The following is a 19,329-nucleotide window of genomic DNA, read 5'->3' on the forward strand; positions in this document are numbered from 1 at the left end:
TTGATTTCAGCTACATATAACAGCTACAACCACTCAAAGTATAGTCCACATGATTCTATAAACTTATAGCAATGAATGCAATCATATAATATAGCTTCAATTTAATAAGATTCTCAAATTCAATCAACCCTCAACTACATCAATCCAGCAAAACATACCCAATTAATCGATTAAACAAAGATCAACAAAGTCAACCCTCAAACAAATCAAAATACCAAAGATTCAATCAAAATAAAACAAATTTCAACAATTTAGAACCATAAATATCAATTAAATTACCAGAATTCATCGAATCCTCATAGATTGATCAACCAAAAACAGCTAATTCCGATGATTAAATCAGTACAATACATTAAACCACAAATTTAGAAATTAACAAAATCAAAATTCCTAACTAGTTTTTTGATCAGGCATAGGGAAAAGTCCCATACTAGGAGCACCACGAGGAGGCGAAAACCCTAGAAACTTCTGCAAATTAGTACGAATACTAACCGAACAAAGCAGGTACAAAAACGCCATTGAACAATCCGTCATATCATCACCAGGCAAATTCCTATGACTCATCTTCTGCACAAGTTTGATCGGAACGAATGGAATTTTAGCGACGGCTTTACCGTCGAACAACGAATTGAGAAATCCGAAAACCAGGAACAACACAACCGCAACAACAGCACCAGATTTGAATTTGAATAGCGAGAGATCTCGGCTTGCGTCTTTCAGACTTGTTTCGACTCGATCTTTCTTCTTGGTTTTGTTCTTTGAGATTGAATCTTGGGTTTTCATGGTTTCGAGCTTTTTGGAGGATTTATCAATGGCGGATTTCAGGGATTTGTAGGAATTGGTACGGTAGATTAGTAGGTAAGAGATTGCTTCGCAGATTACTGCGGTGCAGATTGAGATTCCGACGACTGTTAAGCTGTCGGAGTATTTGAATGAAGATAAAAATTGGGTCGCCATTGTTGTATGATTCAGAGGTCTTCTCTTTTTTTGGTTTTGTTTTCTCTCTCTCGTTTTCTGTGCTGTGTGAAGAGATTACTCAGATTAGTGTATTTTGTTTCTGTTTTTAAAGGGGATTTGGGATTGAGAATTGAGGTTTGAAGCGTCTACTAGCAATCCTGAAGTAGAAGAGTGCAAGTAGAGCTGTAGAGGTGGGCATGGGCCGTGTCGGCTTGCGGGCGCCACGAGCCTAGCACGAGATCGGCCTAGCACGGCACGGCACGGTGATGAGGAGTGGACCGCGGGCCATGCCGTGAACACGTTTTCAAGAATCCGGCATGAGCACGGTACTAATTCGCGGGTCGGTAGTTTGGTCCACCAGCACGGCATGCTAGGCACAGCCCTGCAGGACCATAAAATAACTTATATAACAATAAAGAACTATAATAATAAAAATAAGAGTATTAAAAAGAATAATAATAAGATAATAATTAAAAAAAAACATAAACATAAATTAATAAAATTATTTAAATAGTAAATCCATTTAAAAGTAGCTCAAAAAAATTAAAAAAAAAAAAAAAGATAAAACAATAATTCAGGCACATGGGACGTGACGTGTCGTGGGATGGGGTGTGCTAAATGGTGGCCCGACACGCCGAAATGCAGGCACGACAAGGCGAGGCACAACCCGGCTCGGCACGACACGTTGCCCACCTTTAAGTGCAACTAGGCGCATAGCAGCTATTTGTTTGGGATGCATATATATAGGAAGGCTAATTAGTAAATTCACTTAATTTTTGTGATTTTATTATTGCTATAGTGGTATTTTTAATGTACTACTCATATCATACAAGAAGAAAAAAAATATTCACCACTCTTTTGTCTTATATTTCCTTCGTTTTTAAATATTTGCTCAATTTCTATTTTTTTGCACTATTCATTTGTTCTACTTAGACTAAAGTTGTGATTTATAAATAAGAAAAAAAATATAGTCTTGTGAGTACTTGTTAGAATCATCTCAATGAATAGATTATTAATTTTCAATTGTTATAATTTATACTTAATTTAAGATATTATTGATCAAATATTAGTATCGGCATACGTGCCCAAGAGAAATGAAGCAAGTATTTAAAAACGAAGGGAGTAGCTGCTATCTACTTGCTATGTAAATAGCAGCTATGCACTTAACCGGATTCCAACGCATAGTGTCTCCTCGTCTCTCTAGGGTTGTTTCATTTACTAGTAATTTTTCCCGGATTTTACAATAGGCTTTGTATACTTCATAAGTTTATACTTGTAATTTATATTTCACTATGGCCTTTGGTTTGTTTGACTGGTTGTTTGTAGTGGTTGTTTGACCTTTTTTTTTTAATGTAAATATGTTTGGTTAAATCAGTCGTTAGCTGTTGGATGTAACTATGCAAAATAACCTTGAAGGACATTATACTATGTTCTTATTCATTTATTATTAATTAGTATTAATTTCTAGTTACTACTGTTATTAATTATTAATTACTAATACAAAATACTAACCATTTTTAATTATATACTAATTACTAATTGTTAAAAACTACTCCCTCCGTCCCCATTTGATTGTCACCTATGCCATCTTAGGTGGCCCAAAATGTTAGTCACATTTTACAATTTCAGGTGTCATCCAACAATATCATTTGACAAATATGCCCACTTTTTTTTTGTCTTTATTATTTTAGCTACCCAAATTGCCCTTATATTTGCACTACATGTACTTGTGCCCTCATTTAAGTCTTGGTCTCCGTTGAAATTTGTGGATCTGACTTACTTTTTTTAACGTTAATTACTTTTTCTCTCTTCATTTTTAGATCCACACTTCTCTCATTTTTCTACTCCCCTCCACTAAAGAACCCTAGTTTTTTTTCGATTTCTCATTTTTTTTGGGCTGAAAATCATGGAAAAAATTATAGATCGGTTCTCTTATAGTTCAAACGGATTAAAGCCCTCAACTAATTTTGAAAATCCTTGGATTTTAAAGGTGCTAGGTATCATTCTTGTTCTTCGCCTCCCTCTATGTATGTTACTACAATTATTGCGAAAAATTGAATATTACGGTTAATACAAATGGTTGTCCTTAGATTTTGTCAAAATGATTTTGGTTTTTGTTTGTCAATATCGTGTTGATTATGTATGCTTCTTGTTTATTATGTGAATTTTTTCTAAATGATCGTTGGATTCATGAATTGCTATGATCTTAGGCTTAACTGTTTATTTGATTTAGGGTTTCGGTGTTGATTTGATTTAGGGTTATAACGTTCATTTGATTTAGGGTGTTACTGTAGACACCCATTTGTGTCTTCCCAAAACCAAACCCAGTGATGAGTACCTTTCACGTCGAATCATAATCGAATGAAGTGAAAGTGTGGAAAGTCTAGTGATTGCAGCTAGTTTTAATTTCTTTTCTTTCTCTCTGTTTTTGAAAACCTATTTTTAGAAAACAGCCAATCCAGTTTTGTTTGGTTCATGGCAAGGTTCCAATAATAGTGTAGTTGGATAGGGTTCGAAAAGAGCTTTCCAACGATATATTATAAGCCCAATTCCGATGAATAATGAGGAAGTTATGGCCAAATTACTAAACTGGGCCCGGTTTGATCTTTATATGCGGCCCAATGATCTAGAGGAGGGCCTAATATTGATTTATCATTCCTAATGCAATTAGAATTGATTTTAGTTTTCTAGATTTTTCTAGAAGGTTATTTTCATTCCTAATTTAATTAGCATTGATAAATTGACTTTGGTTAACTTGTTAGAGTTTTAATGAGTTTAAAAGAAGTGTTTTAAATGAAAATACGATTTTGCCCTCCTGTACGGCTATTTTATCAAAATTAAGAAAACGCGTGAAGCTAATTTCTAGCGCCTGACGATAGGATTAGCGCCTGGCGCTAAGGCTTGGTGTCTGGCGCTAGCCTTAGCATCTGGCGCCACTCGCGTGTTTGACACTGCGATCGTGTTTTATTCTTTTCGAAACTCTGATTCGTTTTTTATCACATCCGGCTGATTTTCTCTATAAATAGCCTCCGAAAACCTCCGTTTTCCATCATTAATTATCATCATCAACAATTAGTTTTCTTATTTTCTCTGGTTTTCAAGAATCTCTTCTCTCTCTCAAGCTTTCTCTACAAAATTCCGCATTCACAAGAACTAGAAACACCTAGCTGTAGACACCCATTTGTGTCTCCTCAAAACCAAACCCAGTGATGAGTGCCTTTCACGTTGAATCATAATCGAATGAAGTGAAAGTATGGAAAGTTTAGTGTTGCGTATAGTTTTAATTTCTCTTCTCTCTGTTTTTGAAAACTTATTTTAAGAAAATAGTCAATCCAGTTTGGTTGGTCCATGATATGGGTCCAATAGTAGTGTATTTTTATGGGGCTTGACAAGAGCTTTCCAACGATATATTATAAGCCCAATTCCGATGAATATTGAGGAAGTTATGGCCAATTTACTAAACTGGGCCGGGTTTGAGCCTTATATGCGGCCTAATGATCTAGGGGAGGGCCTAATATAGATTTATCATTCCTAATGCAATTAGGAATGGTTCTAGATTCTTCTAGAAGGTTCTTTTCATTCCTAATTCAATTAGCATTGATAAATTGACTTTTGTTGACTTTTCAGAGTTTAAATTAAAATCAAAGAGCATTTTTGAGGAAAATACGATTTTATCCTCCTGTACGGCAATTTTTATCTGATTTTTAGAAAACGCGTGGTTTTCTGAAATCAGTGCCAAACACCAGCTGTAGCGCCTGGCACCACTATTGGCGCCGGGCGCTAGTGTTGGCGCCTGGCGCCAACAGCCAGCGTTGGCGCTGGTTCAGTTTTTTGTGCGCCAGACTCTGTTTTGTTATTTTATCTTTTTGGCTGATTTTCTCTATAAATAACGTATTAAAAACTCCGTTTTCGATAACCAGTTTTGATCTAAAAAACCAGTTTTCATCAATATTCACCTACAACCAGTTTTCATTCTCATTCTTTTCGAGTCATTCGCCAACTCTCATCAATTTTCTTTTTATTTTCTCTCTCTCTTTTTCTAAACTAGTTTTTTACATACAAAATTCCGCATTCATTAGATCTAGAAACACCTAGCCATATTCGAAGTTGCCTTCGCCCTAGACGTGAAAGGTTTAATTTCTGAGGGTTTGGTCCCAAATCTCTTTTTCCATTATTTAATTTAATTGTTGATTATTATTTTTGTTGAAGTTACTAACGTGTGTATTTTGTTATTAGAAAGAGGTACGAGGCATCAAAGTAAGTACTTTAATGGTTTAATTGATGTTATGATATAGAGATCATGTTTAGATTGTTATTTTGATTCCTAGTATCATGTCTAGGGTAAACTTTAATATCAAATATGATTAAAAGTATGATGCTTCCTACGTTCTTCCTAATATTTATGATTGTTAGTATCATGTTAGGGTTAAAGGTTTGATTTTTATTGCTTAATGACATGCTAGGATTTGTTATTAATCTTGTTAGTATCATGTCTAGGATCTTGTTATGCTTTAACATGATTATTATTAATAATAATATGATTGTTATTATGATGATTATTATTGTGATTATTCTTTATGATTTATGATTATAATTGTTATAATTATTGTGATGATAATTATTTTTTGTCATAATTTTATTATTTTGATATTTATTTGTTATTGCTTGATCACATCTTTTATGCATGTTTAAAGGGAATTGGTACTTGTAATCACGCTTGATAAGATAATTAATAATCTTGTTAGAGTTAATTTGATTATAATTTCAAGTGATCGCCAATAATAGATTTATTTGTGCATTAAATTAAACCAACATAGATAAACAGGTTTAGGGTTAATCCTATTGATTGCATGTTAGTCAGAAAGTGCACATGAATACGATCAAAATAAAGTAGAGGCCTATTATTAGGGCAGGTTCAATCTCTTTTAGGTTGGATTTGTACCTTCATCCCCGAACCCTTATTTGGTTCAAGACCTTATGGAGTTGACGATCTCTTGGATCGTTAAGGGGTGTAACCTTCACCCTGTGAACGGTTTACAAGTTCCTAAAACCTGTTGGCGACTCTTTTGCTCTATCTTCTTCCCTTTTGGACGCCACCGTACTTTAGTGTATGATCACAGTGGGGTTCAAGCTAGGGGTTAACGCTTGAAATTATTCCCTACAGTTATTAGCGACTCCACTGGGGAGGATTTCTATTTTAATTCCTGAATTTGTTTCGGCAATGATTTAGAATGAGTGGATGAGATTCGAAACGTTCTAAGTATTTCATGTGCGTAATTTTGATTAACATTATTGTCATATGCATAAAAAAGATCTCATTGGAAATACCATCCGTAATGAGTTAAAAACATAGGATTTTACACGTAGGAAATTTGAGAAATATCTTTCACAACTAGGACCGAAATAACACTGCGCGAAACTGGAAAATTTTATCGAGCACAGAAAGCTGCTGAGGCATGTAGGAATTAGCGATAGGGGCCAGAGCATTGGCGCTAGATTTTTAGCTGTACGCGAGCATTGGCGCCAGGCGCTACAGCTAAAACCTGGCGCCAGTCTTTGTTTGCTGGCGCCAAATTCTTCCAATACCGAGCCAGAAATATGCGTTCTAATTTCGACTAGTTTTTCGTATTGTTTGCTCGATCCTACTTAATGACTGAATTTTTTCTCACTTTTCTGAAACCCATATGTGTTCTACATATGGACATAACCCTCTGGGAATTCATGCTCCATCTACCTGATTGAACGCTCTGAGCAACAAAGGGTACATTCGAGAATGTTGAATTCACCAAACCATGGAAGTGTGTTTTTTCTAAAACTCGCGGTGTCCCATCCACTCGCGCCAACCCTTCACGGTTAGGCTTCCGCGCGGTGCATCCGGACAATTAACCATGGACCCTCTTTGACTAAACCATATCCCGAACTTTAGAGAACTAGAGCCATGGTTAGGTTGCAAACTCATTGCCTTATATTGTGCCTACTTGACTAATTGTGCATTATTTGTTGTGCATATATTCTATGTTTTCTTAACCGTTTGTTTAACTTGTGTTGAATAAATTAATGACTTAAAGAACTTTGCCTAATTAAATAAATTAATTAATTAATTTGAGACAATAAAGTCTAATATTTTAATCAGAATTGACCCAGTACGACTTTAGGCATACCCCTGTTGATTAATAACACCGAAAACAATCCCAGATTGAAGCTCTAGAATTGTCGCCAAAGTCTAGACTGTAGCGTCACTCTGTGGAGTGTGGCACTTGGCGACAGCTCTGTCGTCTGGCGCCAAGCTACACAGTGCGACGCCAGTCCTGTCGCTTTGCTGACAGTTCGGGTTATTGATCGAGTCATCACCTAGCGTCTAATTAACCAGTTTGCTAATTAATTCGGTTAATTTTCGCTGTCAATAACACCTTGTCGAGTCATTATTTGAGTCTAGTCACATAGTCTAGCCGCATGGTCATGACACAAGAGTCCAAACATATCACCTACACCCACTAATCTTAGCACACACTTTGAGTATATGTCGCCGTGACCATGTCTAAGGTTCATGCATGAGTCAGTCTTTTCCGTCATTTGAGTTGGGGGTACATTCTATTCCTAATTTTTCATATCCCTCAATCTACATCTTTTTTTTCTTCACATTCTATTCCAACCTTTCTTCACTTCCTCCATCCATTGCATGTTGAATAAAGCTTGAGTCAAATAATTAATAATGAACATCCCCAAATTCCTTTTCCACAGTACTTCGTCGAGGAGAGAAGGGCGATTAATCAAGGACAACCTCTTTATTCAAGTTTCACTTTTCGATAAACCGATTCGTCAAAAGAGGAAGGCTAAAAAGATAATGGCAACTCAGGAAGAAGTCAATGAGCTTAGGAACCAACTGGTTACCATGACTGAAACACTGAAGCTCCTCACACTTAAGGTCGATGATCCCGTGAAGCAACAACAAATGAACCTCATGCAAGAAAGCTTGAGAAAGCTATCTAGTGACTATCAGGGCATGAGTTCACAAGGGGTCTCGCTGGACAAGAAACTTCTTCCACATAAGTTCAACTACGCCATTGACATCCCTAAATTTAAGGCAACAGATAACCCTTACTTCCATCTAAGAGCTTTTGAAACTATAATGAATATTAAGGGTATCGATAAGAAGGTTTTCCCCTCTCTGTTCTCCCTATCTCTTGAAACCGTTTGCTAACAATGGTTCTTCTCCCTTGACAAAGAGAAAACCTCTACCTGGGAATCGATAGTTAACGCTTTCGTTGATAGGTACAAGTGCAATATTCAAGTTGAAACCGATCATAGACAACTTGAGATGCTAAGACAAAAAGAGAATGAAGGCTTTACTTCTTTCTTTAATAAGTGGAGGGAAACTTCCGCTAAGATGATTGAGGTGCCCACTGAAAAAGAATCTGTGAGGATGTTTATCAAGAATCTCCAAAAGAAGTATTCAAAGCGTCTAAAGTATCAACACAATCTGAATACTTTCAAGGCCGTTTATGACATCGGAATTGAAATCGAAGATGATCTCGCAAAGCTAAAAGCTACTAACAATAGTAACCACGATGGATGGAAAGGAAAGAAGAACGACAATCCTTCTTCTTCCAAAAACGCCCACTCTAGTAACAATGTTAGTACCTTTGATCTCAGTGAAGTTTTGGCCATAGATAACCAGGGATCTAAGAAGCAACTAAGGAAAGACTTCACCCCCATTGGGATGAGCTATGATACTGCCTTCCATCGACTCCATGCCAAAGGACTCATTACTCCCATTGGACCTATTCAAGATCCCGCACCTGAAAAGAGATTGCCTAGTTGGAATCCAGACGAACACTACAAGTATCATCAAGGTAGGGGTCATGCTACTGAGAGCTGTGTGAAGCTAAAGGAGGCTATCTGTAGACACCCATTTGTGTCTCCCCAAAACCAAACCCGGTGATGAGTGCCTTTCACATCGAATCATAATCGAATGAAACGAAAGTGTGGAAAGGTCTAGTGTTGCGGAAAGTTTTATTTCTTTTCTTTTCTCCCTGATTTTGAAAACTTTATTTTAAGAAAACAGCCGATCCAGTTTGGTTGGTCCATGATATGGGTCCAATAGTGGTGTAGTTGGATGGGGCTTGCAAAGACCTTTCCAACGATATATTATAAGCCCAATTCCGATGAATATTTAGGAAATTATGGCCAATTTACTAAACTGGGCCCGGTTTGAGCTTTATGTGCGGCCCAATGATCTAGGGGAGGGCCTAATATGATTTATCATTCCTAATGCAATTAGGAATGGTTTTAGTCTTCTAGAATATTCTAGAAGGTTCTTTTCATTCCTAATTCAATTAGTATTGATAAGTTGACTTTGTTGACTTTTCAGAGTTTTAATCAAGATCAAATAGCATTTTCGAAGAAATTATATTATTTTATCTTCCAGTACGGGAAATTTATCAGATTTTCGAAAACGCGTTGAAATCTAGTTTGGCGTCCAACCCCAGGCTTGGCGCTAGGCGCTAGCCATTGGCGCCTGGCGCCAGCTAGCCAGGGTTGGCGCCAATGCTGTTTTGCGATCGTCAGACTCTGTTTTGTTAAATTATCTTTTTTGGCTGTTTTTCTCTATAAATATCGTATCAAAAACTCCGTTTTCATTCACCAACTCTCTTCATTCGCAAGTTTTCATTCACCAAGATTCACCAATTTCCATTTAACCAATTCTCTTCATTCGCAAGTTTTCATTCACCAAGATTCACCAATTTCCATTTAACCAATTCTCTTCATTCACAATTCATTCATCAATCATCATCTCTCATTCATCAATTCTCAATAAATATTAATTCTTTAGAATTCTATTCTTTCTTTCTTTTTCATACAAAATTCCGCATTCACAAGATCTAGAAACACCTAGCCATATTCGAAGTTGCCTTCGCCCTAGACGTGAAAGGTTTTAATTTCTGAGGGTTTGGTCCCAAATCTCTATTTAGATTATTTAATTTAATTGCTTTGATTACTATTTTCCTTGAAGTTACTAACGTGTGTATTTTGTTATTAGAAAGAGGTACGAGGCATCCAAGTAAGTATTTTAATGGTTTAATTGATATCATGATGTAGATCATGCTTAGATTGTTATTTTGATTCATAGTATCATGTCTAGGGTAATTTTAATATCAAGTATGATTAAAAGTACGATGCTTCCTATATTCTTCCTAATATTTATGATTGTTAGTATCATGTTAGGGCTAAAGATTTGATTTTTATTGCTTAGTGACATGCTAGGGTTTGTTATTAATCTTGTTAGTATCATGCCTAGGATCTTGCTATGCTTCAACATGATTATGATTGATATTATTATTATTAATGATATTGATTATTTATTGTGTTGCTTGGTTATTATTATTTATTGTTATTGCTTGATCACCTTTATTGTATGTTTAAAGGGAATTTGTACTTGTAACCACGCTTAATAAGATAATTAATAATCTTGTTAGGTTAATTGTGATTATAATTCAAGTGATCGCCAATAATAGTTTATTTGTGCATTAATATTCAACCAACATAGATTAAACAGGTTTAGGGTTAATCCTATTGATTGTATGTTAATAAGAAAGCGCACATGAATACGAGCAGAATAAAGTAGAGGCCTATTATTAGGGCAGGTTCAATCTCTTTTAGGTTGGATTTGTACTTTCATCCCCGAACCCTTATTTGGTTCATGACTTTATGGAGTTGACGATCTCTTGGATCGTTAAGGGGTGTAACCTTCACCTCGTGAACGGTTTACAAGTTCCTTAAAAACTTGTTGGCGACTCTTTTGCTCTATCTTCTTCCCTTTTGGACGCCACCGTACTTTAGTGTATGATCACAGTGGGGTTCAAGCTAGTGGGATTTGAAGGCTTGAAATTATTCCCTACAGTTTTTGGCGACTCCACTGGGGAGGATTTCTATTTTAATTCCTGAATTTGTTTCGGCAATGATTTAGAATTAGTGGATGAGACTCGAAAAGTTCTAAGTATTTCATGTGCGTAATTTTGATTAACATTATTGTCATACGCATAAAAAGGTTCTCATTGGAAAGACCATCCGTAATGAGTCAAAAACATAGGATTTTACACGTAGGAAATTTGAGAAATGTCTTTCACAACTAGGACTGAAATAACACTGCGCGAAACTTGTAGATTTTATCGAGCACAGAAAGCTGTTGAGGCATGTGGGAAGTAGCGTCAGGGGCCAGAGCTTGGCGCCACACTTTTAGCCGTAGCGCTAGACGCCAGTATTGGCGCCAGGCGCTACAGTTAAAAGTTGGCGCCAGTCTCTGTTTGCTGGCGCCAATTTTCCCCAATACCGAGCCAGAAATATGCGTTCTAATTTCGATCGGTTTTTCGTATTGTTTGCTCGATCCTGCTTCCTGATTGAATTTTTTCTCACTTTTCTGAAACCCAGATGTGTTCTACATATGGACATAACCCTCTGGGAATTCATGCTCCATCTACCCGATTGAACGCTCCTGGAAACAAAGGGTACATCCGAGATGTTGAATTCACCAAACCATGGAAGTGAGTTTTTTCTAAAACTCGTGGTGTCCCATCCACACGCGCCAACCCTTCACGGTTAGGCTTCCGCGCGGTGCATCCGGACAATTAACCATGGACCCTCTATTGACTAAACCATATCCCGAACTTTAGAGAACTAGAGCCATGGTTAGGTTACAAACTCATTGCATCATATTGTGCCTACTTGACTAATTGTGCATTATTTGTTGTGCATATATATTCTATGTTTCTCTTAACCGTTTGTTGATTTGTGTTGAGACTAAAATTAATGACTTAAAGAACTTTGCCTAATTAATTAATTAATTAATTAATTTGAGTCAATAAAGTTTTTTTTTTCAATCGGAATTGACCTAGTACGACTTTAGGCATGCCCCAGTTGACTATTAATACCGAAAACAGTCCCAGACCAAAGCTCCAATATTGGCGCCAAAGTCTGAGCTGTAGCGCCACATTATAGTGTGTAGCGCCAGACATTAACTAGATTGTCTGGCGCCAACCACCATAATGCGACGCCAGTTCTGTCGCTTGGCCGACAGTTCGGATTATTTGTCGAGTCATCACCTAATGTCTAATTAATCAGTTTTCTGTTTAATTCGGTTAATTTTGCTGACAATAATGCTTAATTGAATCAATGTTCGAGTTTAGGCACTAAGTCCCATGGTCTTACACAAGAGTACAAACATGTCACTTACACTCAATGCACACACCAATACACATGTCTTGACCATGATTAAGAGAGTCTTGTGTGCGCGCTTTTTTCGTCATTTTTTTAAGGGGGTAAGTCGGATATTAATCCTCCAATAAATAATAATACTTAGTTCCCAAAAAATATGTACATTATTGTTCCCTAAAAATATACATACTTTTTTTAAAAAAAAAAAAAACCATAAAGTCAAGTTGATTCGAGTCAAGTAATTAAAACGCAAAATGGCTTAATTTACAGCGCGTGGTCAAGAAAGGAAGGACGATTAATCAAAGATAACCTCTTCGTACAAGTCCAAATTTTCGACAAACCTATAGCCCACAAGAGGAAAGCAAGAGTTATAATGGCAACTTAAGAAGAAGTCAACAATCTCAAGAACCAACTGGCTACTGTAACTGAGACACTGAAGCTTCTCGCACTTACGATCGATGATCCCATGAAACAACAACAAATGGACCTCATGCAAGAGATCCTAAGCAAGTTGTCGAGCGACTAAAAGTTTCAAGAACTCACATCCCAAGGGGTCTCGGTAGATAAAGATCTTCTTCCACAGAAGTTCAGCGCCAACGACATCCCAAAATTTAGGGCAATTGACAACCCTTACTTCCATTTAAGAGCGTTTGAAACAATAATGAGTATCAAGGGTATCGATAAGAAAGTCTTCCCTTCTCTGTTCTCACTATCTCTCGAGACCGTTTGCCAACAATGGTTCTTTTCTCTTGAAAAGGAAAAGACCTCTACCTGGGAATCCATAGCAAACACTTTCGTTGATAGGTACAAATGCAACATTCAAGTCGAAACTGACCATAGAGAACTTAAAATCCTCAAACAAAAAGAGAATGAAGGCTTCACTTCTTTCTTTAACAAGTGGAGAGAAACCTCAGCTAAAATGATCGAGGTACCAAGTGAAAAAGAGTCCGTAAGAATGTTCATTAAAAACCTCCAAGAAAAATATTCCAAGCATCTCAAATATCAAAATAACCTTCATACCTTTAAGGCTGTTTATGATATTGGGATCAATATTGAAGATGACCTGGTTAAATCTAAAGCTGCCAACAATAGCTCCAACAGTGGCTGGAAAGGAAAGAAGAACGACGATCCTTCTTCTTCCAAAACCGCCCACTCAAATAATGTTAGCACCTTTAATCTAGGAGAAGTCCTCGCCATGAACAACCAAGGACAAAAGAAACCATTTAGGAGGAACTTCACTCCTATCGGCATGAGTTATGACACCGCGTTTGATCGATTAAATGCAAAAGGTCTTATAACTCCCATTGGACCATTTGGAGATCCACCAGTTGAGAAGAGGTTGGCTAACTGGAACCCCAACGCACATTGCAAATATCACCAAGGTAGGGGCCATTCTACTGAAAGCTGTTGGAAGCTTAAAGAAGCTATCCAAGACCTAATTGACAGTAACAAGCTGCCATTGCCCCCTGCCAGTAAGAAGCCAAGCATTGACAACGCACCTCTAGCTCATACTTTGGCTATCTCCGATGAAAAAAACGAAGTTGACCTCTCATCTCTCATTAAGCCTGTCAAAGAAACCAATGTCGAAGAAGGAGGAGAAGAGATCTTTTTCGATGTCAGAGATAACCTTCCAGAACCAGCAAACAAGGAAGACATACGATTGCTCACACTGTTTATGAGGGAGACATCGCAACTATTACGTGAAACTCTCAAAGTTGTGAACGAACTCCACAAGAAATATGATGAACTTCCATGTCCAAAGGATAAACCAAAAAGAGAATTCACACCCATAGGAATGACCTACGATTCTACTTTTGATCGTCTCTATGATCAAGGACTAATCAAACCTATTGGTCCAACAGAGGATCCAACACCAGAAAAGCGATCTCCAAGATGGGATCCCAAATCCTACTGCAAGTACCATCAAGGAAACGGTCATACCACAAATGAATGCTACAGGTTTCATAACCTCATTCAAGATCTTGTGGAAGCTAATAAGATCTTTTTACCTCTAGTTAGCAAGGGAACGACTTATGAGGCAAAGTATTTTCCCTTACAAGTCACCGAAAAACCCAAGAAGAGCAATAGAGTCTACACTCCAATTGGGATCCCATATGCACAAATGTTCGAAATGCTCTCCGAGAGTGGCAAGGTCAAACCTCTCGAACCGAGACCATTTGAATCATTAAAAAGAACAGATAGATATTACTGTCAGTACCATCAGTCAGGGGGGCACACCCTAGAAAACTGTTTCAAATTCAAGGATTTGGTGCAGAAAATGATTGATGAAAAGGAATTAATCCAAATTCAACAAGAAGAGGACATAACTGTTAATGGAGTATGGGACAATGACGAAGAAGATGTCTACCTAAAAGACATAGTAGGACCTTCACCTTCTGTATCATACACCACAGACGACATTTGGGCTGAAGAAGATTCATCAATAGACGTCCTCACAAGATCCGGGAGAATGCAACCTCCCGTTTCAACACAACCTATGCCTACTGTACAACAAGTTCCCATACCTATCATCGAAGACAATGACATCGTTAAACAGTTTAAGAAGACAAAAGTTGAGATGAATGTATGGAAGCTCCTGGTAACATCTCGAGAACATAGGTTGGCTGTAATGAATGCCTTGGATAAAATCGGGATAGATTCTGACACCACTCCTGAGGGACTAGCTAACTTCCTCACAAGTGACCTCCCTAGTCCGATTAATCTAATCACCTTCTCTGATAAAGATTTACCCCCAGAAGGTGACAAACACTACAAGGCGCTAAACCTCACGGTAGTCTGCAAAAGGATGAATGTTCCCATGACTCTTGTAGACAATGGATCAACTATCAATGTCTGTCCACTTAGGACTGCGAGGATGCTCGACATAAGGGATGAGGATTTAACTCCGTCTACACAAGGAATAAGAGCTTACAATAATACTCGCCGTCAAGCTCTTGGCAAAATAACCCTAAATGTGACGGCAGGAGCAATAGAACATGCTACTACTTTTCAAGTGGTAGACATCAAAGCCTCATTCAATCTGTTGTTAGGACGCCCTTGGCTCCATGATCTAAAGGCCGTCCCTTCATCTCTCCACCAACAAGTGAAAGCCATAGTTGGAGGAATTCCAATCACTATTGACGCTTCGCCGATGAGAATCAAATCCATAGAAAATCCAATCATCAATGTGGAGCACGACGAAGATGACGAAGACCTATGGGGCTTTAACGAAGAAGTCTCCTTAATCCAAGAGGATGAAAGGACATCTCTTTGCCACGACCCCCATTCCAACATGATTATCAACACCATGCTGAAAAAACAAGGACACTTCCCTGGAATGACCTTAGGAAAGAAGAAGGGGATAGCAAAATCGATGGAGTCACCTGGCCTCCCTAAACTAGATACTTTCGGACTTGGTTTCGAACCGACTCGGAAAGATCTCAAGCGAGCTCAGGACAAGTTGAAAGCACGTAGGGACGCTCGCATTCAAAAGAAAGCAATTCCAATGGATCAGTACCCTCTTACGCTTAATGGTCAGTTTATAAAAGAAGGAGAAAACTATCCATGCTATGAATTCCCCGAGCCATTTGTTGTAAATGGCATACGACAACCAGGATTCGAGATTTTCTTGGATTGCTACTTCACTGACGAAATCCCAACTCCCGTCCATAAGGAGAAAGCACCCCCATGCTTTGACTTTAACGTCATGGGATTACTGTTTGGGCGAGAAAAGAATGAGCCAGCTTATGAGGAAGATAACTCCTCACTCATTCAAACGGTCCTACAAAGCGAAAACTTCGACCCCTCGAAGCTAATTACTCCAGCCGAAGGATCATTGCAAGGGTGGCGCAAGACTATCAAGGTGACTACTCCGAGTGGAAGGAAGATATCAATCACGACAGGGCAAGGGCCGATGTTCGAAGAGTCGTCGGAGTCATAGTCAGAGTCTTTCCCTTTAGAATCTTCTAAGTCTTTAGCAATAATGCCTCCCCTTCCTATTTCTTCTCCTAGGATAGTTAGTGATCCAGTCCCTGAGGACATATCACTCTTTGATGTAATGATCTCAAAGTATAATAATATTTCTCATTCTCCTTACTTCTCGTGCTCTTCCCTAACCCAAGATGACGAGCATTGCTTAGCTAACGATGAAAAAGATAAAGAAATTATTAAAGCAATGGAAACACTTGAAAAGAAAACACCAGTAATTGAAGAGACTGAAACAGTTGACATCTCAAATGATTCGACTCATAAAAGAGAAGTTAAAATCGGACTAACATTGAATAAGCAAGAAAGAACCGATTTAATTAACTTAAAGAATTTATCGATGTATTTGCTTGGTCATATGAAGATATGCTAGGCATTAACAGAGAAATAGCTCAACACACTATACCATTAATCCCAGGAATGAAACCTGTAAAACAAAAGTTGCGTCGAATGAAACCCGACGTAGCACTTAAAATAAAAGAAGAAGTTCAAAAACAAATAACTGCAGGTTTCATCAAGGTATCCAAATACCCCGAATGGGTCGCCAACATCGTCCTAGTTCCAAAGAAAGACGGAAGGGTAAGGATGTGTGTCGACTATCGAGATCTAAATAAGGCAAGTCCAAAGGACGACTTCCCTTTGCCACACATCGATATTCTGGTAGACAACATGGCAAATCACGCGCTTCTCTCATTCATGGACGGATACACAGGGTAAAATCAGATTCTCATGGCAGAAGAAGACATGGAGAAAACGACCTTTATCACACCATGGGGCACTTACTGTTACACGGTAATGCCATTTGGGTTGAAAAACGCAGGTGCTACTTACCAACGTGCAGCAACTGCCTTACTCCATGACATGATGCACAAAGAAGTTGAAGTATATGTCGACGACATGATTGTGAAATCAAAGGACCGTCCAGGCCATCAAGTAGCCTTAAGGAAATTTTTCGAAAGGCTAAGAAAATATAACATGAGGTTGAATCCATCAAAATGTGCTTTTGGAGTCACCTCGGGCAAACTCTTGGGATATGTCATAAGCTCTAGAGGAATAGAGATAGATCCAACCAAGATTAAAGCAATCATGTCAATGCCACCGCCCAAGACTGAGAAACAGATTCGAGGATTTATTGGCCGGTTGCAATACATAAGTAGGTTCATATCAAAACTGACAACGATATGTGAATCAATCTTCAAAAAGCTCAATAAGAATGTACCAGTAATATGGGATGATGAGTGTTAAAAAGCCTTTGACAGGATCAAGGCCTATCTTGCAAATCCTCCCGTATTAGCGCCAGCACTTCCCGGAATACCTCTTACGTTATATTTGACGGTTACCAAAGAGACAATGGGAGCCATGCTAGCACAAGAGGCAGAAAACAAAGAGAATGCAATCTATTACCTAAGTAAGAAGATGCTCGAATACGAAACACGCTATACACCACTCGAGAAATTGTGCCTCGCTTTGGTGTGGGCCACAACTAAGTTGAGACATTACATGTTGGTGCATACCGTTTTCGTAGTATCCCAATTAGATCCACTCAAATATTTGTTCGAGAAATCAACACTCAATGGACGTATTTCAAGATGGATAGTCAACTTAGCCCAGTTTGATGTGCGGTTTATGCCACAAAAGGCTATTAAAGGATCTGTGGTGTCAGACTTTCTGGTAGACTTTCCAATAGAAGACTCGACACCAATACAAGACAATGAATTTCCAGATGAAGATTTGATGGTCACCGAAGATGATACTTGGACCTTGTATTTCGACGGAGCCTCAAAACAAAAGGGATGTGGCGTCGGAGTGCTACTAGTATCACCTAAAGAGGAACACGTCCCAATCTCAATAAAGCTTGATTTCGACGTTACCAACAACGCTGCTGAATATGAAGCGTGCGTGGTAGGCCTTGAAACAGCCCTGACATTGGGAGTAAAGAAGTTAAGGATATTCTGAGACTCTTCTTTGATTATCAATCATATATCTAAAAGGTGGAAAGTAAGGAGCGAAAGCCTAGCCCCTTACCAAACTTATCTGGAAACTCTTACCGATCAGTTAGAGAAGGTAGAATACACATATCTACCTAGAGAAGAAAACCAATTTGCTGATGCCTTGGCAAGATTAGCATCAATGGTTAGGATTCCCTCGGAAATCGAGCAAATGCCTCTAACTATCGAAAAAAGGCACAAACCAGCATATATACAGGCTATAGAAGATGACAACTCAGTCCAAGATGAAGAAGAAGAACAAGAAGAAGAACCATGGTACACAGACATTGTCAACTATGTCACCAATGGAGAATACCCTCCTCATGCTGACAAAAGAGCAAAACGAGCATTGAGACTTTTGGCTTCTCAATATGTACTCGTAGACAACGAGCTACATAAAATGGTACCTAAAGGTCGAGCTCTCCTATGCGTAGGAAAGGTGGATGCACAAAGAATAATGAGAATAGTTCACGAAGGAATCTGTGGAACTCATGTAAATGGCAAAATGTTAGTCTAGAAAATAATGCGAGAAGGGTATTATTGGACTACCATGAATAAGGACTGCCATCAATACGTGAAAAGATGCCCTAAGTGTCAAATTTATGCCAATTTACAACATGTTCCTCCATCTTTCCTCTACACCTACACATCACCATGGCCATTCTCTACATAGGGAATTGACATAATTGGCAAAATCACTCCCTCAGGGACAGGAGGTCACAAATTTATTCTAGTAGCAGTTGATTACTTTACAAAGTGGGTCGAAGCGCAATCATACGCTAAACTCACTGCAAAACATGTAGCACTCTTTATCGAGAGAAATATCATTTGTCGATATGGAGTCCCACATGAAATGATAAGTGACAATGGAACTCACTTTCAAGCCGAATGTGAAGACTTGCTACATAAATATGGTATCCAACATCATCATTCGTCCCCTTATAGACCTCAAGCAAACGGAGCAGTTGAGGCAGCCAATAAGAATTTAAAGACTATCATCGAGAAAATGACAGAAAATTATAAGGATTAGCCTGACAAGCTCCATTTCGCACTGTGGGGTTATCGCACGTCAATCCGTACGTCAACAGGAAATACACCATTTTCTTTGGTATACGGAATGGATGCCGTACAACCTGTCGAACTAGAAATACCATCTCTACGCATTGCGCTGGAGAGTAAACTTGATGAA

General features: G+C 38.3%; 1 protein-coding gene across 1 annotated transcript; it reads right to left on the reverse strand.

Moving 5' to 3' along the window:
* Positions 1 to 221: 221 nt before the first annotated feature.
* On the reverse strand, positions 222 to 1,081 carry LOC145630888 (uncharacterized). Its single transcript, XM_081683014.1, has one exon. It carries the CDS (start codon positions 955 to 957, stop codon positions 391 to 393), a length of 567 nt encoding a protein of 188 aa, XP_081539140.1. The 5' UTR covers positions 958 to 1,081; the 3' UTR covers positions 222 to 390.
* Between the last annotated feature and the right edge of the window lie 18,248 nt (positions 1,082 to 19,329).

This window comes from Chenopodium album, chromosome 5 (genome assembly GCF_948465745.1).
Source record: "Chenopodium album chromosome 5, dcCheAlbu1.1, whole genome shotgun sequence".
Taxonomy (NCBI): Eukaryota; Viridiplantae; Streptophyta; class Magnoliopsida; order Caryophyllales; family Amaranthaceae; genus Chenopodium; species Chenopodium album.